Source organism: Panthera uncia, assembly GCF_023721935.1.
Source record: "Panthera uncia isolate 11264 chromosome C1 unlocalized genomic scaffold, Puncia_PCG_1.0 HiC_scaffold_3, whole genome shotgun sequence".
Lineage (NCBI taxonomy): Eukaryota > Metazoa > Chordata > Mammalia > Carnivora > Felidae > Panthera > Panthera uncia.
The window spans coordinates 18,323,508-18,346,244 of NW_026057584.1; the positions used below are offsets into that span (position 1 = coordinate 18,323,508).

Here is a 22,737-nt window from a genome sequence, read left to right on the forward strand (position 1 = left end):
CTTTCTTTCTGCAGGACTGTTCTGGAAAGATGATGTCACTCAAGATGTAAAGACCCAGAAGATGGAGCACATGCCCAGGCTCCACGCCTCAGAGACCTACATGAGGGATGGGTAGACAGCCTTTCCCACCAAAACCACCATGCTGAGGTGTGTGAGGCCTGTGGTCTGTCCACACTGCACGTGTCTGGTAGACAGAGCAACTGGGAAGGGAAGGAGTGTCAGGGATGCCAGTAGGAGCTGTCAGAAGTCCAGCGAGTAGAATGAAGAGAGCGCCTGTCTGGTTTCAGCCAGAAGCAATCCCATGATACCTTGGTGATGTCCACAAAGGGAGGGAATTGGGACGCATGGCTACTATGTGTTATCCCTGGCTTGGTCTTCGCCTTCTAGAGACAGGTGCAAAGGGAAACTCTAATTGTTGTTCCCTAAGGTGAGAGTCCCTCGGGGATTTTGAAATTCTTCATTTGGATATCATCTCTTTTCCTCTGGGCCTTTTCGCCATTTTCTCTTCACCCTTGACTCCTGTTTTCCTTCCCCTCAGAGCCCAGTGACCAAGGTGAACAAGGAACAATGCTTGAACTCTAGAATGGTTTTGGAGGTCCTGAACCAAGCAAGAGATGACCAACCACAGCAAGGCCCCACTGCAGGTGAGGGCCTGCCCTTGTCCAGGAATGCTGAGCCCACCAAGGGCCTGTTTACAGAGGGTGACAGGGTGAAGGAGGGGATAGACATTGGTTGATAAGGAATGATTTCACTGAGACTGATGGAGAACCTTCTGGAAGAGAGGGCCTGGAGGATGGAAAAGAACAGAGCCAGCCCAATCTTCACCCTGCCACTGCCCAGCCGTGACCTTGGACACATTACCTAGGCTCTTCAAGTCCCTTCTTCCACATCTGTAAAATGGGAATGGTAATAAAGACGACCCTTCTGGTGTTGCTGTGTGGATCAAAGACAATATACGAAAAATGCCAGCGGTTGCTGGATTGAGGGGAAATTCTCCCTTTGCCCACTGGAGGGCGCCCCCACTTTCTCTCTCACAGACAGCTTTTCACCGATTTCAGCAACTAGGGATTGCAAGGGGCTGGGGGCCTGCAGTGGACTCTTGCTTTGTAAGATCAAGCACAGTCACAGAGCTTGAAGGGCCTGCAGAAATCTACTTGAGAGGTTTCACAACTTAAAAAATATATATGGGCTCCCTGGTTTTCTAAGAAAATCTTGCGTATGACATTACTCTAAATCCTCACCTTGCCCATCCATCCATAGCCGTATATCTGTATACATTTCTCCCTCTCTCTCTCTTTCGGTATACACACACACACACACACACACACATTTATACATACACATATAAACATAGATATGAAGATCCTTAAATGGGAGAGGAGTACCCAGAGCGCCTCACATTCAGCCTCCCCCTTGCTCTTCTCAGTGGTGTGGAGGAAGTCACCTGGGAAGGTTCTCGGGCATCCCCTTGGACCCTTGAGCTCTCTGGAGCCCAGGTAGAAAACTGCCCACCTCTTAGTTATCCATCCATCTTTACAGCTGAGAAACTGAATGGGCAGGCATAGAGCAGGGCCAGACCAGGTCCCCCCACTAACCTTCCCCCACCGCAGCCTCACCCTTCCTCTCCGGGGCCCCCATAGAGATTGGGCTGCTTGACACTTGAGACTTCTCCACACTGAGGATAGCCTGAGGAGGTGACATTAGAACTTTGACCTAAAAGACATCCTGGAAGCAGCCGGGGGAAGATCTGGAGGAAGAATCCCCAAGGCAGAGAGAATTACAAATACAACTGCCCTCAGGTGAGATTGCAGGGCTCCTTAGGAGAACAAACAGAAAGGCTTTTATGGCAGCAGAATAGGCCCAGGACTACTCAGGTCTATAGACAGGTTCGGGTTTTGTTCAAAGTGTAGTGGGAAATCATCAGCAAGAGAAAGGCGATATGATTAACATTCTATAAAGACATAGTGACGCTGCTGGAAAATGGATTATAAAATGGACAAGAGTAGAACCAAGTAGAACTGTCTGGGGCTACTGAGTTGTCCAGGTGGGATCTGGTGGTACCTTAGACGAAGATCAGGGCAGCGTTGCTGGGAACCTCTTAGCTGGACTCCATCCAGAGGCAGCCTGCACCTCAGAAGTGCTCTAGCCTTTTACCCCTTTCAAAAAAACTGGTCCCCATCTCTGTCACCATGGCAGCCAGGCCTCCTTAGCTTGGATTGGTTGCTGGACCACATCACTGGTCCTGTGACTGACCCTGTGATGGGGACTGGTTGCCATGGTTCTATCAAGTGTGCAAACAAGGAACTGCCATTCTCCTTCAGGCTCAGGGGACCAACCAGCCCTGTGTCTAATGGAAAATCCCTTGAAGGAGATAGAATTAGAGATAGGGACCAGGGAAAGGCCTGTAGTCTGACAGTGCCTGAGTCCCTTGTCTCAAGGCTTATTCACACTAAGACTGCTATGGAGACTTGCTCTGAATTTGGTGGGGAGGGATGGGGACGGAAGTCAGTATATTCATTAAAAATTCCTTGTTTCTTCCCATTTTAGGATGTCTTTGAGCTATTCCCTAGTCTGAGTCACAAGTCACAACCTCGCAGCTGATTAAGACCTGAGGGGGAAACCTTCCATCCCCCACACCTTCCTGGTGCTCTCAAGAAGGGCAATTTCAGGGGGCACCTGGGCGGCTCAGTCGGTTAAGCCCCTGACTCTTGATTTCAGCTCAGGCCATGATCTCATGGTTCGTGGGTTTGAGCCCCATGTGGGGCTCTATGCTGACAGTGTGGAGCCTGCTTGGGATTCTCTCTCTCCCTTTCTCTCTGCCCCTGCCCTGCTCATGCTGTCTCTCTCTCTCAAAATAAATAAACTTAAAAAAAAAAAAAAAAAAAAAAAGAAGGGGCACCTGGATGGCTCAGTTGGTTAAGCATCTGACTTCGGCTCAGGTCATAATCTCACAGTTTGTGAGTTCAAGCCCTGCATTGGGCTCTCTGCTGACAGCTCAGAGCCTGGAGCCTGCTTCGGATTCTGTGTCTCCCTTTCTCTCTGCCCCTCCCCTGCTCATGCTCAGTCTCTCTCTCTCTCTCTCTAAAAAATAAATAAAAACATTTAAAAATAAAATAAAATAAAAAATAAAAAGAAGAAGAAGAAGAAGAAGAAGAAGGGCATTTTCAGGCTGACCCAAATTTGGATCTGGATCATTAAAGCTGATTTTCAAGCAAACTCTTCCTACAGACTTGTCTGGAGGCAGGATGGGGAGGGTTTGGACCTGACAGGAGTCTCTGAGGTGAGAGAGCTAGGATCGGAACACAGGAAAAGTTGGGGTGTGGGGTTCAGAGAACACAGCCCTGGTTGCACCCAGTGCATGGGTTCTGATCCCTTCCTCCCCCTACGGATTACTTCTAAGGCAGATGGACTCACAGCCATCCCCACCCGCAGCCTTCAAATGTATCTTCTTGGTGTATCAAATGTATCTTCAAATGTATCTTCCATTCATGGAAGGAAAATCTTCCTTCCAGACCTTGGGTCTGCAAGGCCTGGGACCTTGGTCTGCCTTTGAGGTTCATGGCACCATCTGAGCATTGGGGTCCCCTACAGAGCAGTTACACCAGCCCCAAACCCAAGAACCCACACAGAATTCTGTGACTAAATGCTTTGCACATTTAACGCTCTGATACTGTGTGGTCACTTTGCCCTGGGGAGAGGGAGACCAGCCACCGTCGCTCAATCCAACCGAACTCCAGACATCTCATGCCTTAAGCTTTGTATTTCTCACAGCGCCTAGCTCATTTGATCCTCACAAATGGGAACACAGGGGAAGGTGCCAATCCTACTGTCTTAGTGTGTTCAGGCTGCTGTAACAAAATACTGTAAACTGTGTGGTTTATCAACAACAGAAATTCATTTCTCACAGTTTTAATTTTTTAAATGTTTAAATTTAATTTTTTAATGTTTATAAATAATGTAATAAATGAATTTTCTTTCTTTCTTTCTTTCTTTCTTTCTTTCTTTCTTTTCTTTCTTTCTTTTCCTTAAGCCCTTGAGGGTTAAGGTTTCAAAAATACCTCTGGAATGTTAGGTATTTCTTAGCCTCCATATTGTGTGCATCCTTTCCATCCTTATTTGGGGTTATTGAAACACTTTCCAGTATTCTATTTTAATGTAACAATTGTGTTTTTTATTATCTTTCTGTACTTTTTAAGTGATTGCTCTGGGGATCTGAGTATATACATTTAACTTGTCTCTCTCTCTCTCTCATCATAGCAGAGAGCCCGATGAAAGGCTCAAACTCATTAAGCATGAGATCATGACCTGAGCCAAAGTTGGATGCTCAACCGACTGAGCCATCCAGGTGCCCCTCTCACAGTTCTAGAGGCTGGGAAGCCAATGAGGTGCTGGCAGAATCGGTGTCTGGTGAAGACCTGCTTCCTGGTTCACAGACAATGTCTTTCACTGTGTACTCACATGGTGGAAGAGGGACAGATCTGTCTGATTTCTTTTATAAGGGTACTAATCCCATTCATGAGAGGTCCATCCTTAAGACCTAATCACTTCACAAAGGCCCCACTTCCAAATACTTTCTTATCACCTTGAGGGTTAGGATTTCAACATATTAATTTTGGGGGCACACAAACATTCAGACCATTGGATCTGCTTACTTACAGAACCCAGGGAAACTAAGACACCCTCCTCTGGCAATACAGGCTTACTCATGCTTCCAATGCATGTCCTATCCCCTGCATCTGTGCATCTAAGGACATAACTAAACATAATACTCAACATATTTATCTATGCCTAGTTTTTTTTTTACTTTATTTATTTTGAGAGTGAAAGAGAGAGAACATGATCAGGGGAGGGGCCGAGAGAGAGAGAATGCCAAGCAGGCTGCATGCTGTTAGCACGAAGCCCGATGCGGGGCTCGAACCCACAAACTCTGAGATCATGACCTGAGCTGAAGTCAGATGCTTAACCAACTGAGATAGCCAGGCACCCCTATACCTAGTTTTTATTAGCTAGATTGACCCCTACCACCTACCCTACTTTTCCTCATCATACATTCACTGTGTCTGGCCACCACAATTCATGGTTCCTGCCTCAAGGCAACTGAAGCTTAGGGAAGTAAGACATACATATAACATATTCATGCAATAGATATTTATTGAACACCTGTGTAGCACACCATGCAGATGCCCTGCTTCATATCCCCTGCCCCATCTCTGAGTTCATCTGTGAACTGCAGATAGACAGTGTCTATACAAGCTGACAGCTTCCCACCTCAAGCTGAGACTCTACTTCTTGTCCTGTGGGTATTCTGGAATGCTAGAGAAACTTGCCTACCTGACAAGACAAGTTGCCTACAAGACAACTCTGAGATGTCTGGGAATTAACACTTCCAGAGGCAGTTAAGGATTGAGTTTAGTAGATATATATTCCTGCAGATCCATCCCTGGTGGGGTAAATCTGAGACAAGTTCTACACAGATCCTCAGGGGTCCCCAACAGGGTTCGTTCCCAGTTGCCCATTGTGATGGTTAATTTTATGTGTCAATCTGACTGGGCAAAGGGGTTCCTAGATAGATGGTAAAACATTATATCTGAGTGCATCTATGAGGATGTCTCTGAAAGAGAACAGCATTTGAATTAGTAGATTGAGCAAAGAAGATGCCCTCATTAACGCGGGTGGGCATCATCCAATCTATGGAGGACTCAAACAGAACAAAAAGGTGGAGGGAGGGTGACTCTGCTCTCTGCTTGAGCTGGGACATATGTCTTCTCCTGCCCCTGGACATCAGGACTCAGATTGGAACTCATATCATCAGCTCACCTGGTTCTCAAGTCTTGGGACTCAAACTAAATTACACCACCAGCTTTCCTGGTTCTCTGCTTGCAGACAGCAAACCATGGGATTTCTCAGCCTCCATAATTGTGTGCATTCTTTCCTTCCTTATTTGGGGTTATTGAAACACTTTTCAATATTCTATTTTAATTTAGCGTTATCTTTCATTTTTTCATTATCTTTCTATACTTTTATAGAAAGTATATTTTTCATTATCTTTCTATACTTTTCAAGTGGGTGCTCTAAGGATCTGAGTATACACATTTAACTTTTCACAGTCTGCTTATGATCTTACCATTTTGAGCCAAATGCAGAGATCTTACTAGCATATGTTCCTTCCCTCTCTGGCTTTTATGTTGCAGCTGTCGATTGGAATCAGTTACATCTACATACATTTGAAACTCTATCAGACACTGTTAATAACTTTTGCTTTGAACCATCAAACATATTGCAAGTAATTCAAAAGGAGAAGAATATATTTACCCAGATAGTTCCCATTTTGATTACTGTCTCCATTCTTGATGTTCTGGATTTCCTTCTGAAATCATTTCCTTTTTATCTGAAGAATTTCCTTTAGCAATTCTTTAGAGCAGGTCTGCTGGCTACAAATTAGTTTTTCTCCATCTTTGTTTCACCTTCGTTCCTGAAGTATATTTTGCTTGGTATAGAATACTGGGTTGACAGCTCTTTTCTTTCACTACTTTTAAAATGTTATTCCATTTCCTTCTGTCCCCCATAGATCATAATGAAAAATCTACAATCATTTGGATTATTGTCCTCCTATAAGTGATGAGTTGTTTTTCTCTGGCTGTTTTCCAGATTTTGTCTTTGTTTTTAGTTTTTAGAAGTTTGATTATGATGTGTCAAGGCATGGATTTTTTCAAGCTTATCTTGTTTGTGTAAACAAACTCCAGTTCATCTGCCTGATGCAGGTAAAGGCCAATCACTGAGACATCAAGTTTGTAGCAAGGAAAGGGTTTATTCAAGAGGCAGCCAAATTAAGAGATGAAAGGGCATACTCAAATTTGCCTCCTCAGAGGGGAAGGACCAGGGATTTAAAAAAAAAATTTTTTTTTATGTTTTTAAATTTTATTTTTGACAGAGAGAGAGACAGAGTGTGAGTATGGGAGGGGCAGAGAGAGAGGAAGACACGAATCCAAAGCAGACTCCAGGATCTGAGCTGTCAGCACATAGCCTGATGTGGGGCTCAAACTCACAGACTGCAAGACCATGACCCGAGCTGAAGTCAGACGTTTGACCAACTGAGCCACTCAGGTGCCCCAAGGGTCAGGGATTTTTAAAGGCAAGTGGAAAGGGGTCTGGGTAAAGGAGAGAAAGGCTTCATGACTCAAAAATAAAGGAAGTTAGAGAATATTGTACAAAGTGAAATAAGTCAGTCAGAGAAAGATAAATACCATATGATTTAACTCATATATGGAATTTAAGAAACAAAACAGTTGAACATTGGGGGGGGAAGACAGAGGCAAACCAGAAAACAGAGTTTTAACTATAGTGAACAAACTGTGGGTCACTGGAGGGGAGGTGGCAGGGGGGATGGTTTAAATAGATGATGGGGATTAAAGAGGACACTTGCAATGAGCACTGGGTGTTGTATGTAAGTGATGAGTCACTAAATCCTACACCTTAAACTAATATTCATTGTATGTTAACTAGCTGGGATTTAAATAAAAACTTGGAAAAGAAAAATAATAAAGGAAGTTACTAAGTACGAGACAATTAATTTCATTTTGCTCTCTCATTTCAAAGAGGTGGCCGCTAATCCTGACTGGCTCTGGCCAGCTTCTTGGTTAAACCTTGAGTCTTTGCAAAACTAAATCAACACTTGGTTATCATGGTGTCAGAATATCCTTGTATCATCTTATGGAACCATGGTGGTGGACAGCATTCTGAGAATAAGAAGCAGATTTGGGCTAAAAAGTTGCAGCTGTGCTTATCTGCCCCATTAACCCTTTGGTTACTGGTTTCATTTGAAGTTCACTGAACTTATTGGATCTGTAGGTTTGTGGCTTATGACAAACTTGGGAAGTTTTCAGCCATTATTTCTTCAAATATTTTTAATTTACTACCCTTCTCCTTCTGGGACTCCAATGACATGAATGTTAGACTTTTAGTATTGTCCCACAGGTCGCTGAGGCTCTGTTTACTTTTTTCTCCAATGTTTTTGTCTCTGTTGTTCTGATTGGATCACTTCTATTGGTCCATCTTCAAGTTAACAGATACTTTCTTCTGTATTCCTATTCTGTTATTGAGCCCATCCAGCAAGTTTTTATTTTGGTTATTGGATATTTTTGGTTCTAAAATAGCACATTAGAGGAACAAACAGAACAGCTAGTGGTAAGAAATGCAGTTGGAGAAGTAGACCCAAAACTGACCATTTGGGGCTTTTCAGCTAGTAGTAAAGAGTCTAGATCTTATACAAAGGGCAAAAGACGGTCTCCTGGGTGGCTCAGTTGGTTAAGCGTTGAACTCTTGATTTCAGCTGAGGTCATAATCTCACAGTTTATGGGATTGAGTCTCAAGCTGGGTTCTGCGCTGAAGGCAGACTCGGCCTTCAGGGATTCTCTTTCTCCCTGTCCCTCTGCCTCCTCCCCTTCCTGCCACCACAAATAAATAAATAAACTTAAAAAAAAAAAACAAAGGACAGAAGAAAATCACTAGGGATTTTAAGGAAATGAATAGAATGATGTGATGTACAATTTTAAAAGACCACCCTACTACTGCTGGATAACGTATTGATAGAGGACAAGAGTGGAAAAGACAGGCCTGTTAAGAAGTATTGTTTTTGTCCAGGGGGACACTGGTAGCTTGGACTGGGCATTGCATAAAGCTGAGTATCTCTAGCTGGCCATGTACTCTACCCAGAGACAGCCTGAACTTCAGGCAGAATCCAGACCCTTATGGTCTCCAAGGAAACAGCTCCGGCCTCCTGTCACCATGGTAACCATGCTTCATCTGCCTGGATTGGTCGCTGGGGTGACATCAGCAGCCCTAAATGACTAATCCCCACAATGAGAACTGGTTGCCATGGTGCTAAAGTATGCATAAAAGAATCTGCCGCTCTTCTCCAAGTCAGGGTCTTTGAGTAACTCTAAAGCTATGGGGAAATGAGGGGAGGGAAGAGAAGATCAGATACTGGACCCAAGGGGAGGCCAGCTGTCAGGCAGTTGCTAAGTCACTATGCCTTAGGACTTGCCCAAATCAGGACTACTATTAGAGCTTATTATTTATTGGGAGGGGGGAGATGTTTTATGCTGTAGATGGGGGAGTCCTCCAGCATATATCCACACAAATTGCAAATCCCATGTTTCCTTCCACTTTAGAGCTTTTTAAACTTCTTCCTCCTCTGAGCAAAAGTTTGTAGCTGATTAAGGTATCCCCATCCCTACACCCTGCATTGGCATCTAGAAGGGCAGGTCTAGGACAACCTGTTTTGGGATTTTTAAAGTGCGTTTTCATCAAAACTTTTCTGTGGGCTCCAACCAGAGCCTCTGAAGGAAAATATGGGGGGCCAGAATAGAGAAGATATTCGTGGTGGGGGTGGCGGCCTGGCTTTTGGTTCCTTTCTCCTTCTAGTCATCATTCATAACATGACTGCAAGGTAGAGTAGAACCACACCTGAACTGCAGTCATTCCTCACCCACGCACCACCCTTTCTGGTGGTTATTTTCCCCTTGGAAAAGGAACTTCCTCCTTTGAACTCCAGGTCCAATAGGCCTGAGAACCTGCTTTGTTTTCTGAGGTTACTACTCCCAGCATTAAGGCCCCCTCCAATTTCCCTGGTAGTTTGAAATCTTAGAAGGGAGAAAAGCTGAGTGACCTCTGTTCAACCCACCCAAAGACCAGTATGTTCTGTTTTCCTACAGCATTATATTTCTCAAAGCAGATTCATACTCATTTGCTCTTAGGCCTCAAATTATTTCTGTAAATAATTTTCAAATATCATGTATAACCCAAGTCCGTGATAACCACATAAACTTCCAGCTCCTGGTATGACAAAATAGTTTGTGTTAGTCTCTAACATTGAACATATGTACTCGAGACGAAATATAAAAATAAGCGTTTGAAAGCATGGAGACCAACCAAAAGCAAGAAAAACTAGAGGGAATATAATCCTTGAAAAAAAACAGAGTCCACAGGTGAGTCCCACATTTAACAGGCTTTCCTCCTAAGGACACTTCATGTTTCCCTACAGCACATAGGGAAATAGAGCATGGGCAGGAAAGTGGCAGTCTGACGGGCCTCTGAAACACAGGCTGGAACACAGAAATGACAGAGCAGCTGGAAACGAGGAAGAAATCTGAGAACTGAGTGAGCTACAGAGAGGTGAACCCCAAAATCCACATACAAATTTCCTTCAAATACTTAGCTACCTTTTAAATTTTTTTTTTAACGTTTATTTATTTTTGAGACAGAGAGAGACAGAGCATGAACAGGGGAGGGTCAGAGAGAGGGAGACACAGAATCTGAAACAGGCTCTAGGCTCTGAGCTGTCAGCACAGAGCCTGACGCGGGGCTCGAACTCACGGACCGTGAGATCATGACCTGAGCCGAAGTCGGCCGCTTAACCGACTGAGCCACCCAGGCGCCCCCTTAGCTACCTTTTAAATGGCACATGTTCAGGAAGAGATTTCAAGGAATCTAGTGGAAAAGTCAAATATCTGAGCAGGGATTTTGGAAGCTGCCACAGTGTGTTAAGGAGACCAAATGTGGGGTTCAGGACCCATGAAATTAGAAGGTCTTGGTAAACGCCTTGGTGTTTTCAGTAAAATCCCAAAAGGACCAAATTCTACGTGTAAGCACAATGTCACAGCACTAAGGGATACAGCCTAGGATTAAGAACAGAACTAAAATGCTCCCGCCTTAACTAGGCTTCTCATAGTTCATGAGTTCAAGCCACACTTCAGGCTCTGTGCTGACAGTGCAGAGTCTGCTTGGGTTTCTCTCTCCCTTTCTCTCTGCCCCTCCCCTGCTCACTCTCTTTCTCTCTCTCTCAAAATAAATAAATAAACTTTAAAAAACAATACAATATAAAGATGAATAGCTAAAAAGTCAATAAAGTTGAATACTAAAAATTACTTGATTATTCCAAAAGAAAGGAGAGGAGAAACAATGGAAAATGGGTAAGACAAATAAAAAACAAATAACAAGGTAGCAGAACTAATCCCAAACATATCAATAATTACATTAAATGTAAGGAACTATTAAACAATCCAATCAAAAGGTGGAGATTGCCAGTCTGGATTTACAAACACAACAAAACAAAACAGAATCAAACTATATCTTGTTTATAAGACATATACTTTAAATATAATGACAGGGGAGCCTGGGTGGCTCAGTCAGTTGGACGACAGACTTCGGCTCAGGTCATGATCTCATGGTTTGCAAGTTCAAGCCCGGCATCAGACTCTGTGCTGACAACACACAGCTGTCGCAGCTGTGACAGCTCTGTCTCCCTCTCTCTGCCCCTCCCCTGCTCACATTCTGTCTCTCTCTCTCTCTCTCTCTCTCTCTTCCTCAAAAATATGTGAACATTAAAAAAAATTAATAAAAAAATAAAGAAAATATAAATAAAGAAAAAAAAAACTAAAAAGTCCCTAATTGCAACATCCTTCCAAATGATCCATGGGTCTAAGAAGTTACAAGAAAAATTAGAAAATATTAACCACTTGATAATTAAAACACAAAAAAGTCATGCTTAGAGGGAAATGTGTAGCTGTACATGCATTTACTGTGCAGAAGAAAACATGTGGGGCACCTGGGTGGCTCAGTCGGTTGAGCGTGCGACTTCCGCTCAGGTCATGATCTCCTGGTTCATGAGTTCGAGCCCCGCCATTGGCCACTGTGCTGACAGCTGAGAGCCTGGAGCCCGCTTCAAATTCTGTGTCTCGCTCCCTCTCTCTGCCCTTCCCCTGCTCATGCTCTGTCTCTCTCTGTCTCAAAAATAAATAAAACATTTTTAAAAATTAAAAAAAAACAAGAAAACATGTAAATCAATGATAAACTATCAACTCAGGAAGTTCGAAAAATAAATGAAATGAGACCCAAAGAAAATAAAGGGAAATAATATGTGATAACTTAAATGTCATGGACAAATTTCTTGAAAAATTTAAGTTTCCAAAACAGACATGAAAAGAAATAGGGTATCTTGAATAGTTGAAGAAATTAAATTGTAATAAAACTTTCTCACAAAGAAACTCTGAGCCCAAATGCTTGAAGAAGTAATATCAATCATGTACAAAGCCTTTCACAGAATAGCAAAAGAGGAAATGCTTTCTGACTGACTCGATGAAGGAGTACAACCAAATGTTGTGAAGAAAACAGGAGAAAAATCTTGGTAGGTTTGGGTTGTGAAACATTTTTAAGAAACAGAAAGCATTTGCCATAAAAAGATAAAATTGATAAATTGTACTTCCTCAAAATGAAAATATTTTGCTCTTCAAAAGACACAGTAAGAAAATTAAAATGAAATGCTCAGAGTTGGAGAAAATATTCACAAACCATTTATCTGATAAATGAGTTGTATCTAGAAGTACCACAGAACTGTGAGTATTAGGGAATTATAAACACGTTTAGTTGTTATGTTCTTATCCAATTGCTGCTATAACAAATCACTTCAAACTTAGTGGCTTAAAACTACACAAATTTGTTAAACTCACTGTCTGGAAGTCAGAAGTCTAAAATCAAGATGTCAGCAGGGCTGTGTTCCTTCGGGAGTCTTAAAGGAAGAATCCATTTTCCCGCCTTTTTCAGCTTCTAGAGGCTGTTTGCATTCCTTGGCTTGTGGCTTCTTCCTGACATCTATCCAAACCTCTCCCAATGTCACATCTCCCACTACTGACTCTCCTCTCTTACAAAGACTCTTGTAATTATACAGGGCACACCTGGAAAATCCAAAGATAATCTCATCTGAGGTTAATCACCTTCTAAGGTTAATCACACTGCAAAGTCCCTTTTACCATATAACATTCACAGGCTCCAAGAGACTCTGACATGGACATATTTAGGGACCATTATTTAGCCTACCACAGATGTCTGGTATTGTGGTTATATAGGAAACTGGGGATGAGTTAGGATGGTTCTGGGGGCGGTAAAAAAACAAACAAACAAACAAACAAACAAGGGGAGGAGTTGGCTACACGTCCGCAGGGAACAGGGTCCGCCCGCGATTGGCCAAGCTGCCAAGGGAGGGTTGTGCAGATCCAACCCTCGCTGCGAGTGGGAAGCTACAGTCCAGTTTAGCCCCTCCTGCTGCTGTCTCTACTTTCTCTGCAACTTAGGAGGGGAGTGAACGCGCTGATCCCGGGAGAATGCAGCACCTACTGTGGCCTAGGGGTTCTGGGGGGCTTCCGCTACTCCTCTGCTTCGTGCTGCTGAACAGCCGCCCAGGGGGCTGCAGCGACATTAGTGGCCACGGTCAGGAGGAAACCTGGGGGAGGGGGTGGGGAAGGGCAGGCCAGAGAGCGATCCTGAGAGAAGTGGGTCGGGGGCCTCAAGGTTAGGAACTTAGGAGGAAAAGTATGAGTATGTGTCTGAGAACGTGAAAAGAGACAAACGTGGGAGCGTCTCGTAGAAAGAGACGCAGCCTTGGGGTGGGGCTCCGCATGTGGGATCTGGACCTAAGAGAAGCGAACTCAGGGAAGATTATGAAGGAGAACGGGAAAATAAGTGGGCAGAGGGAAGTAAGCCCCGCCTATGCCGGTACAGGAGAAGACGCACCGAGGGACCAAGGAAGAGAGATGCCAGGAGCTGAGGGATAGGCAGGATCTCTGGACAATAGGAGCAGGGACCCATGGGTACGGGCGTCCTGACTCCAGAGGGAAAGCTGAGCCGAGAAACGAGCCAGGGATTCATCATAAGCCCTCAGAGCCTGGCGTCTGCGATCTAATTTCTGATAAGAAGGAGAAGGCTAGGCTGGGGTAAAAGAGAATGGAGGGGAAAAGGCCCATCCTTCTTCCTCTCCCTCCACTCAGCGCCCTCGGGGGAGACCAGCGCTGACTCACGTCTGAGCAGCCAGAGACTGACTGCGCAGACTCGAGGATTCCAGTGCCAAGAGCGTGGGGAAGAGGGCGCAAACTCCTAGTCTGACGCCAACTTTCCCCGCCCGATTCTTGGATTTAGAGGCCAATGCGGAGAACTCGTGAAGAACTGTGGGAGGAGGCCTGGTGGCGGTTGACTGGAGGAGTGTGTGTGTGGTGGTGGTGGAGGGACGGGGGGCGGCGGGGGGGACGTTCTTGTAGGGATGCCTCGCCCTCTTTGCCGCTCAGACGCCTCTTCCTAGCCAGATTTCGGCCACCCCCTCAGCACCACGGACAGCGCCAGGTGCTTTGTGGGTTCTGGCAGAGGGTGTCCAGGTCACCAGTTTTCCTATCAGTCCTGGGATCAATGCCTCAGACAATGATCTCCCCTTCCAGAAGAAGTTCTTATCTTTCTCAGTAGGCTGCTGGAGGTTCTACTCCTTCCTAAAGGCAGGGAATTGGTATGGGGATCCATTTGATTCCAGAGGACAATTCCTTTTTAATGCCTGTCCGTAATGACTCATGGTAATTCCATTACATAAAAAAAAATGGACTTTGCCAACTCTACCCCGTCTACCCGGAATAATGAAAGTGTTATAGCATTAGGGATTGTTCTCCCCCACACCCTGTCCTTCTCCTATGCAGTTAGACAAACTGGTTTTCTGGACAAGGATCCAGACACACAAATCCTGTCTGTACTTACCAATACTTCCTTCCTCTAAGGATTCCAGGCCTCCGTTCTAATCCCCTTCAGGATTTCAGGCCTTCTTTGAGATGCAGCTCACCTGCTTCCCATGCCCCACTTATCACCTGATTATCCATTCCAGGTGTGTAGCTTTCTGAGCGTCTTCTTAGTTCATCCTCCACAGGCTGCTTTGCTTGCAAGCTCTTACCTGGAAAATGGCATCAAGGGAGAATGAGGTGCAGGTGCTGAAGAACAGAGCAGGTGGTGATGGGGGGGGGAGGGAAAAATGAAAAGAAGGAGGATTTGTAAGGAAGAAGGGTCTGGTGAGAGGAACAGAGACCAGGGAACCCAGGGGTGATAGTGAAAGACAGCTGCTTTTCTTCAACTGGGATTTAAAAAGCTTCTGGCCAAGCTCTCTTGCTGATTCCACCATTCTGCCCTTAGATGGTCAGGGCCAAGTGGGAGTGGGGCAGCTCTGGCCCCTCCAAGGGATTTGTCTCTGTAGTCTTCCAGCACTTGTAAGTTGTACTCCAGCAGATTGTGCCCCTAAGTGAGTACGGGCTGGGAAGAGAGGCTGGAGCCTGATCAGAAAATTGGGGTGGGTGAGTGAGGGGCTGTTTGATCTGTGGATGGGCTTTCTTTGTCAGATTTCTCTACTTGAAACTTTCCTGTCATGCTCACCTCATGGAGAAGGGGGTATGACTGCAATGGGGGTGGATAGGTGGACTGTTTGACCTTGATCACCCTGGAAGAACCCAGCAGAGGCTTCTAGAAGAAGCCAGCATCCAACTCCTTCTGATGAGCTCCAACCCATAGTGCTATCTGAGTTTTTCCATAGCCAGGAATCCTTAAGTTCTCAGCCAGAACACACACACACCCTCAGCCTCTGAGTAGGAAGCAGAGCAAATGGATGACTAGTAGAGAGGAGGAATGAAAGGGAGTGGAAAGTCCCTTGGAGACAGATGGCTGATGCTTCCTTAGAGCAGAATTTAATGAATGGGGGAGGGTCAGATAGGAAATCTACCTTGAATTCATATGATTGGTACTACTGCTGATGTCTAATATGCGTGTAATGCCTTAGAGCAGCTGTTCTCAAAGTGCATCCCAGGACCAGGAGCATCAGCACCACCAAAGAACTTGTTAGAAATGCTAATTCTTGAGCTTCACCCCAGATCTACTGAATCAAGAACTCTGGGGGTGGGAAACAGTAATTTGTGTTTTAACAAGGAAGTTCCGATGCACACTAAAGTTTGGGAATCGCTTCCTAAGAGTTTTCTAAGCACTCTTTACATCCCTAATCTCTTTTAATCCTCACAATAGCATCAAATGAACCAGCAAACAGAATATAATCCTAGTTGAAAATTTATTGCACACCAGGCACTATGCTAAGCAACTTTTTTTTTCTAAATTTAATGTTTATTTATTTTTGAGAGAGAGAGACATAGCACAAGCAGGGGAGGGGCAGAGACAGAGGGAGACACAGAATCAAAGCAGGCTTCAGGCTCTGAGCTGTCAGTGTCCCAGGTGTCAATTCACCACATCCTTTCACCCTGCAGGTTTGTTCTGGAAGGATGACATCACCCAGGGTGTGATGACCCAGAAGATGGGGCACATCAGCAGATTCTACCCCCAAGATCCATATCTGAGGCATGGATAGGCAACCTTTCCCACCAAAACCACTGGGATAAGGTATGAAAGGCCTATGGTTGATCCACACATCTAGCAGACAGACAGCAGGGAGAGAACAGATATTAAAACTGCAGGTAAGAGCTGCTGGCAGGACTATGAGAATGATCTGGATGTTTTGTCTAGGCTCCACAAAAAACACCTCCATTAGCCATTAGTGATATCTGCAAAGGGAGAGATGGATGTTAGCAGGCCTACCTCCCATCTGTCATCCCTGTCTCTTCTAGGGGCAAGCAAGAGGAGAAACTTTGACTCCTATTCCCCAAGGTAAGACTTATGCGTCTTCTCAAGCATTTTAAATCCCTGACTTTGGATCCTGCCCTTTCCCTTCTGGAGCCCTGTCATCCTTTTCTGCCTTCTTCTTGATTTCTGGCTTCCCCCCTCCCAGAGCCCAATGGCCAAAGTGAACAGGGATCAATGTTTTACCTCCAAAGTGGATCTGAAGACCCTGAAACGAGAGGTGACCAACCCTGTCAAGGTAAGGGATTGACTTTCTCAGGAGTTTGGAATCACCAAGAACCTGTTGAAATGAGGGAGGCAGCTATGAAGGGAATGAATATTGAGGTGTGAACAGATAAGCTGAAGGTCTTTCCTTTCCCAATCGAAAGGTACCCCCACCCTCCTTCTCTCTCACAGAAACACCTGGGGGTATCAGTATGAGAGGTTGGGAGGGCAGATGTGGAAGCCTCTAAAGAAGAAATTATCTATAGTTTGTGCATAGGCATTGAGTCTAAAATAGGCATTGAGGGGCACCTGGGTGTCTCAGTCAGTTAAGGGCCTGAATTTGACTCAGGTCATGATCTCGTAGTTCATTAAGTTCAAGCCCCATGTAGGGCTCACTGCTGTCACAACAGAGCCTGCTTCAGATCAATCCTCTGTCTCTCTGTGTCTCTCTCTGCCCCTCCCTCACTGTGCTCTCACTCTTTCTCTCTCTTTCTCATCTCTCAAAAATAAATAAACATTAAAAAACAAAATAAAATAAGCATTGAAAATTGCAAAGTTTATTGCCAAGTTTATCTGTCTATCTATCTATCTATCTATCTATAGTGAGTTCTATGCCCAATGCAGAGCTCAAATTCATGAACCTGAGATCAAGAGTCGCATGCTCTATTGACTAAGCCAGCCAGGGACCCCTAAAATTGCCAAATTAAAAACAATTAAAAAGTCCTTTTTTTCTCTCCATATACTCCTTTGCATACAGCAAGGGATAGCAAGGCTCCTTTGGATAAATGGGAGAGGTAGTCCAGAGGCCTTCACATTCAGCACTCCTTCCCCTCCTTGCTCTACCCTGTGGCCTGGGCAAGTCACCTGGGCAAGGCTCTGGGTTATCTCTTTGAGATGCTTAAACTCTTCAGAATCCAGATTAAAACACCCATCTAGCACTCCCATCTATCTTTATAGATAAGACATTGGGGCCCAGGCTGGTCAAGGGATTTACTCACAGCTACATAGTAGGTTCATGGCAAAGCCAAGACTGGACCCAGGGCTCCTGATTCCCAGACATTTCACAGGGGCACATCCCCTGCCCTTCCTCTCAGGGACTGCAGTGAGAATTGGGCTGTTCCCAATGTCCAACTCCTCCACATTAACAAAAGTCTTTTTTTTTTTTTTTGGACTAAGACCTAAATTACAAGAAGGTGGCAGCCAGAGGAAGGTATAAAGGATGGTCATCCCAGGCAGAGAGCAGTGACAAATGTCCTGAAGTAAGTATACCATTCAGGTTAAAGGAACAGGTGGAAAAGTCAGTGGCAGAAGATTAGGTTGGAGAAGTAAGCCCAGGACTGGCCATATAGGGACTCATGGATTTTATTTTAAATGTAGTGGCAAGTTAACTGGGAAGTTTTAAGGAAGCCCTAAACAATCATAATGTGATACATGATTTCAAAAGGCCACTCTTGTGATGTTGGGGTATAGGCTGTGAGAAGAGCAAGCATAGAAACTGAGAGCCTGCAAGAAGCCTGCACCACAGGGAGCTTCCAGCCCTGCATGCTCTCCTAGGAAACCAGTCCCCATTCCATCAGAGAGCAGCTGGTCTTCCTAAGTCTGGATTGGTTGCTGGGTCAAGGCATCCAGAACTAGGTGACAGATCCATTTGCAAAGGATGGTTGCCATGGTGTTTCTGTAAATGCAAACAAGGTACTGCCATTCTTCCCCAGCCCAGAGCCCCAGGGAAAAGCATGGGAGAGCTGGAGAACTCTTTGTGGGAGCCAGAAGGACAGACAATGGGTGGGCTGAGTAATTGTAGCTTACTCAAATCAGGCTGTTATTGAAGCATTTTGTGAGGGAAAGTAGGTGAGGAAGAGGCCACCTTCCCACATACTGATTCCAATCCTTTGTTTCTTCTTGTTTTAGGACTTCTTTGAGCCACCCCCCACTGTGGGCCACAACCTTGTTGCTGATTGAGACCTCATATGAAGCCTCTCTGCCCCAGTGCCCTCTGCCCTCCAGAGGGGCAGTTCTAGGATGACCCAAATGTGGATCATTAAAGTGGACTTTTGTGCAAACTCTTTCTGTGATTTGTCTTGAGGTGGGGGGGTCGGGTCTGGACACGGCCAGAGCCTCTGAAGTGGAAGAGTAGGGGTGGACCAGAACAAGGGTGCAGTGAAAAAGAGCACAGCTCCTTGGTGCTGGTGGAATGCTGTCTTGTCTTCCCTCCAATGACCATTCCTGAAGTGGAGAAAGTGGAGGTGGGACCACAGCTGGAATGCAGCCTTCCCCACCCACGCCTGCCTGCACTGTGTGGTCTAGTTGCATACCCTTCCATGTCAGACAGGCCTGGACCCTGCTGTTTTATGAGGGTCTCCATCTCCAGCATTACCACTCCTGCCAGCCATCTCCCAATCACCCTGCTCCCAAGAATCAACAGAGAAGTGCTATAACCAAAGTGTGCACACGTTAAACATTTTGATGGCTCCTGCCAGTTTCCTCCTGACACCTGAAAATCTTAAAAGGGAGTGGGTAATCTGACCAACTAGGTTCAGCCCAACTGAACACCAGAATATCCTATTTGCAGAGCTTTATGCTTCTCAAATATTCTCACACTCACTGGATACTCACAAGTGTAAACAAGTGGGCAGGTATCAGTATTTGATTTCTCTAAGTATATGTGTGCATATACTAATAATCATATGGCAATAAACATAAGTTTATATACTTTATTGGATATGTTATACTTCAATAATAAAAAACAATAACTAGGAGCCTCTCAAAGTAAAAAATGTAAGAAGTGAATAGGAGAAAAGATGTTTCTGAAATGGATGATTTGCTCTCCCTGCTATCAATACTTAGTATGAAGAAGCTATAGTAATTAAGGAAGTGTGGTGTTGATGTGAGGATATACAGGTAGATCTATGAAACAAAGTGCCCAGAAATAGGTCCACAACAATGTGGATACTCTATTTATAATAAAGGTGGCCCTGCAGACAGAAGGTAATATTTTCAATAAATAGTTCAGAAACAATGGAGTACCCTTGCAAGAAAAATTCACCTTTGTCACTTTAACTTAAAATGTACACACAAATAGAATCCAGGTGTATTATAGGTCAATGTGAACAATTAAATGATGAAACTTATTCTATAGCTTAAAGCCATTTGGTGGTTTTATTTCACTTCTCTGAACTTCTATTCTGCAAAACTTTGTAGATAAAGCATTTAGAGGATAGCACAAGAATAACTTCATGTCCTAATAGTTGGAAATGACTTCTTAAGGAGGAAACAAAAGTGCAATAAATAAAGGAAAAGACGGTACATTTGATATATTAAATTAAGAATATCTACAAACTTGGGGCACCTGGGCGGCTCAGTTAAGCGTCCGACTTCGGCTCAGGTCATGATCTCATGGTCTGTGAGTTCGAGCCTGCGTTGGGCTCTGTGCTGACAGCTCAGAGCCTGGAGCCAGCTTCGGATTCTGTGTCTCCCTCTCTCTCTGACCCTCCCCCATTCATTCTCTCTCAAAAACAAACAAAAAGAATATCTATAAACTCTTTGAGCTCAAGAAAGACCGTTTTAGGATATACTATTATCTCTGTCATGTGAATGCCAACTTCTCCCAGCTGTCTTCTCTGATAAGAATGGAAAAGGATGAATTTCCTAAGTCAGTGTTGTCTGGTAGAAATATAATTTATAATTATATACGCAATTTAAATTTTTCAAAAAAAATAAAACTAAAAATATAATTTTCTAGTAGTCACACGTTTTAAAAAGTAAAGAAGAAACAAGGCAAGTCTGTTCTCTTTAAAAGTGTGGCTTGGAGAGATATTTTTTACTTGATGGCCCACAGAAAATCACACTGGTCTATAATTTGTTGTTGTTGTTTTGCCTTTTAAATAGGCCTTTATTATAAATTTAAAATCTAGAGAAGCTCTTTTTTTCCCCTACCCAATGAGTTCACAAATGCAGACATTGGAGCAAGTTCTTCATTTAAAGATATCGTTTATGAATTGGTAAAAGATGATATCCTTGGGCACTAGTGCAGCTTCTAATAGGCAGTGCAAACCACAGTCACTGTGCCAAGGCCAATAAGGTTACCTCACCATCTAGAATTTATAGTTTAATTCCTACCCTTAACAAGGAAGGATAAAATTTATGTGGTCCAAAAGGGGAAAACTATACCCAAAAGACAGTCGTGGATGAGTCTCCACATTTTCCATTCAAGGTGATATTGACTTTTCCTGTCCCACTGGCCCTTGGGATGTTTCCCCATATGTACTACTATTATTCTTTATCTCATTCTGCACCAAAGTGAATTAAAATCTTCTTTGATTATAGCATGATATTGGGAGGTAACCAGTGATATTTAAATATGCTGGCTTGTAAGTGATTGAACTTTCAGTGAGAATACTCCATGGGCACTCTTCAGTTTTGATTCCACAAGAAGAGACTAGGTAAAGAAACTCAAAAAAGTCCAACAGCCCTCCAGTTGTAGGACAGCCAGTTCCCAGATATATTTCATAATGCTGGGGTTTCTGGTAATGCAAATAAGAATTTTGTTTAATTCTGACCTGAAGCCAGTGCTCATTACAGGTTACAAACACATCCTCAAAACCACAAATCAACACAAAAAGCATGAGGAGCCCTCCGGACAATCCAACATGTCAGAGGAAACAGGAAATCACACTGGTCCATTTTTTTGATGATATTGTGGCAACTGAATATGATGAGCAGAAGGTAGCATGAACCCTAGATGTCATAAGACACATGCATGGAAGAAGGACCTCAAGAAAGCTCAGAGTCCTGCCACATTAATGAAGTTTCTAGGGTCCAATTGTCTGTGGCATGTCGAGATGCCCTCTCTAAAGTGAGACACTTGCAATAAAAAAGAGACAATACTCTTTGTGGAAGAATGGGCTTCTTTGGCATTTGAGGCAACAGAAAACACATTTCAACTCTAACCCATCAGGCTTTCGTATGGCCTGAAACAAGGGAACATTCTGCAGGAATTCCGAGTGGCAATGCAAGTAGTCCTTTCACTTGATAATTATGACCAGTGGCCTCAGGAGCAACGGAAGTGTCTGTAGTAGACGGAGACATCACGTGAATCTTCTGGCAAGCCCCAGTAAGATTATTATAATGTAGATCCCTAGGATTTTAAAGGAAAGCTGTGCCCTTTTAGGCCATCAGCTATTCTCCATTTGAAAAGCAGCTTAGTTTCTTACCAGGCCCTGGAATACTGAACACCTGGCCATGGGACAACCAGTAATTATGCATTGGGTATTATCTGATCCAGTAAACCATAAAATTGGAGGTTCATCACAGCGTTTTACTGTTAAATAGAAATGGTGTATACACGACTGGGCCCAAGAAGATATGGATTAAACAAGTTACATGAAAAGATAGCCCAGATTCCTTGCTTCACTTATTACAGCCTTCTGGGGAATTCTCTATGACTGCCTAATAGAGTGGGGGGAAAGCACAGAGACAATTTATACATGTTTGCACAAAATGCAGTCAACAGTTAGAAATGGAAAGATGCTACATTACAGCACAATTCAGAAGTGTCTGTGAATTACATTGGTGAAGAGCAATCCTTTCTGTGGGAAGTTTTGTTGGTAGATCTGGTGGTCCACTCAGAATTGAAGAGGAAAAAAATTGAAGTATTCGTCTATACTGATAACAGTATTCATGAATAACAGGTTGGTTAGCTGATCTGGGATTTGAATAGAACAAGATATGAAAATCTGTGACCAGAAAGTCTGAGAGGGTTCACTTGGGAGGAACAGTGTGAAGACAGTCGTGGTTTCCTGTGTAAATAATCATGAGAAGAAGTAGACTGTAGGAAAGATTGTCAGTAATGAGGTTATGAAATGACCAATTCTGTGGATAACATTCATCCTCTTTCCCCAGGCCCCCTGGTGCTTTCTTAATGGGTCCACATATCAATGGATGTGGGGCAGGAAATGCATGGGCTTACCAACATGAATTTCCTCCTCCTGAATGGTACGGTTACAGCCCACCTGAATACCAATTTGCTTACAGCAAAGGATAATGTTGAGCTCCCAAAAT

The 22,737-nt window shown here is 44.0% G+C and overlaps 1 protein-coding gene across 1 annotated transcript; it reads left to right on the forward strand.

Annotated features, from left to right (window-relative positions):
- Positions 1-614: 614 nt before the first annotated feature.
- Positions 615-18,639, forward strand: RESP18 (regulated endocrine specific protein 18). The gene is given in 7 exon segments (XM_049615238.1): positions 615-644; positions 13,026-13,263; positions 14,995-15,038; positions 15,040-15,100; positions 16,107-16,239; positions 16,627-16,714; positions 18,589-18,639. Coding segments are annotated over 7 exon segments (645 nt in total).
- Positions 18,640-22,737: the final 4,098 nt, after the last annotated feature.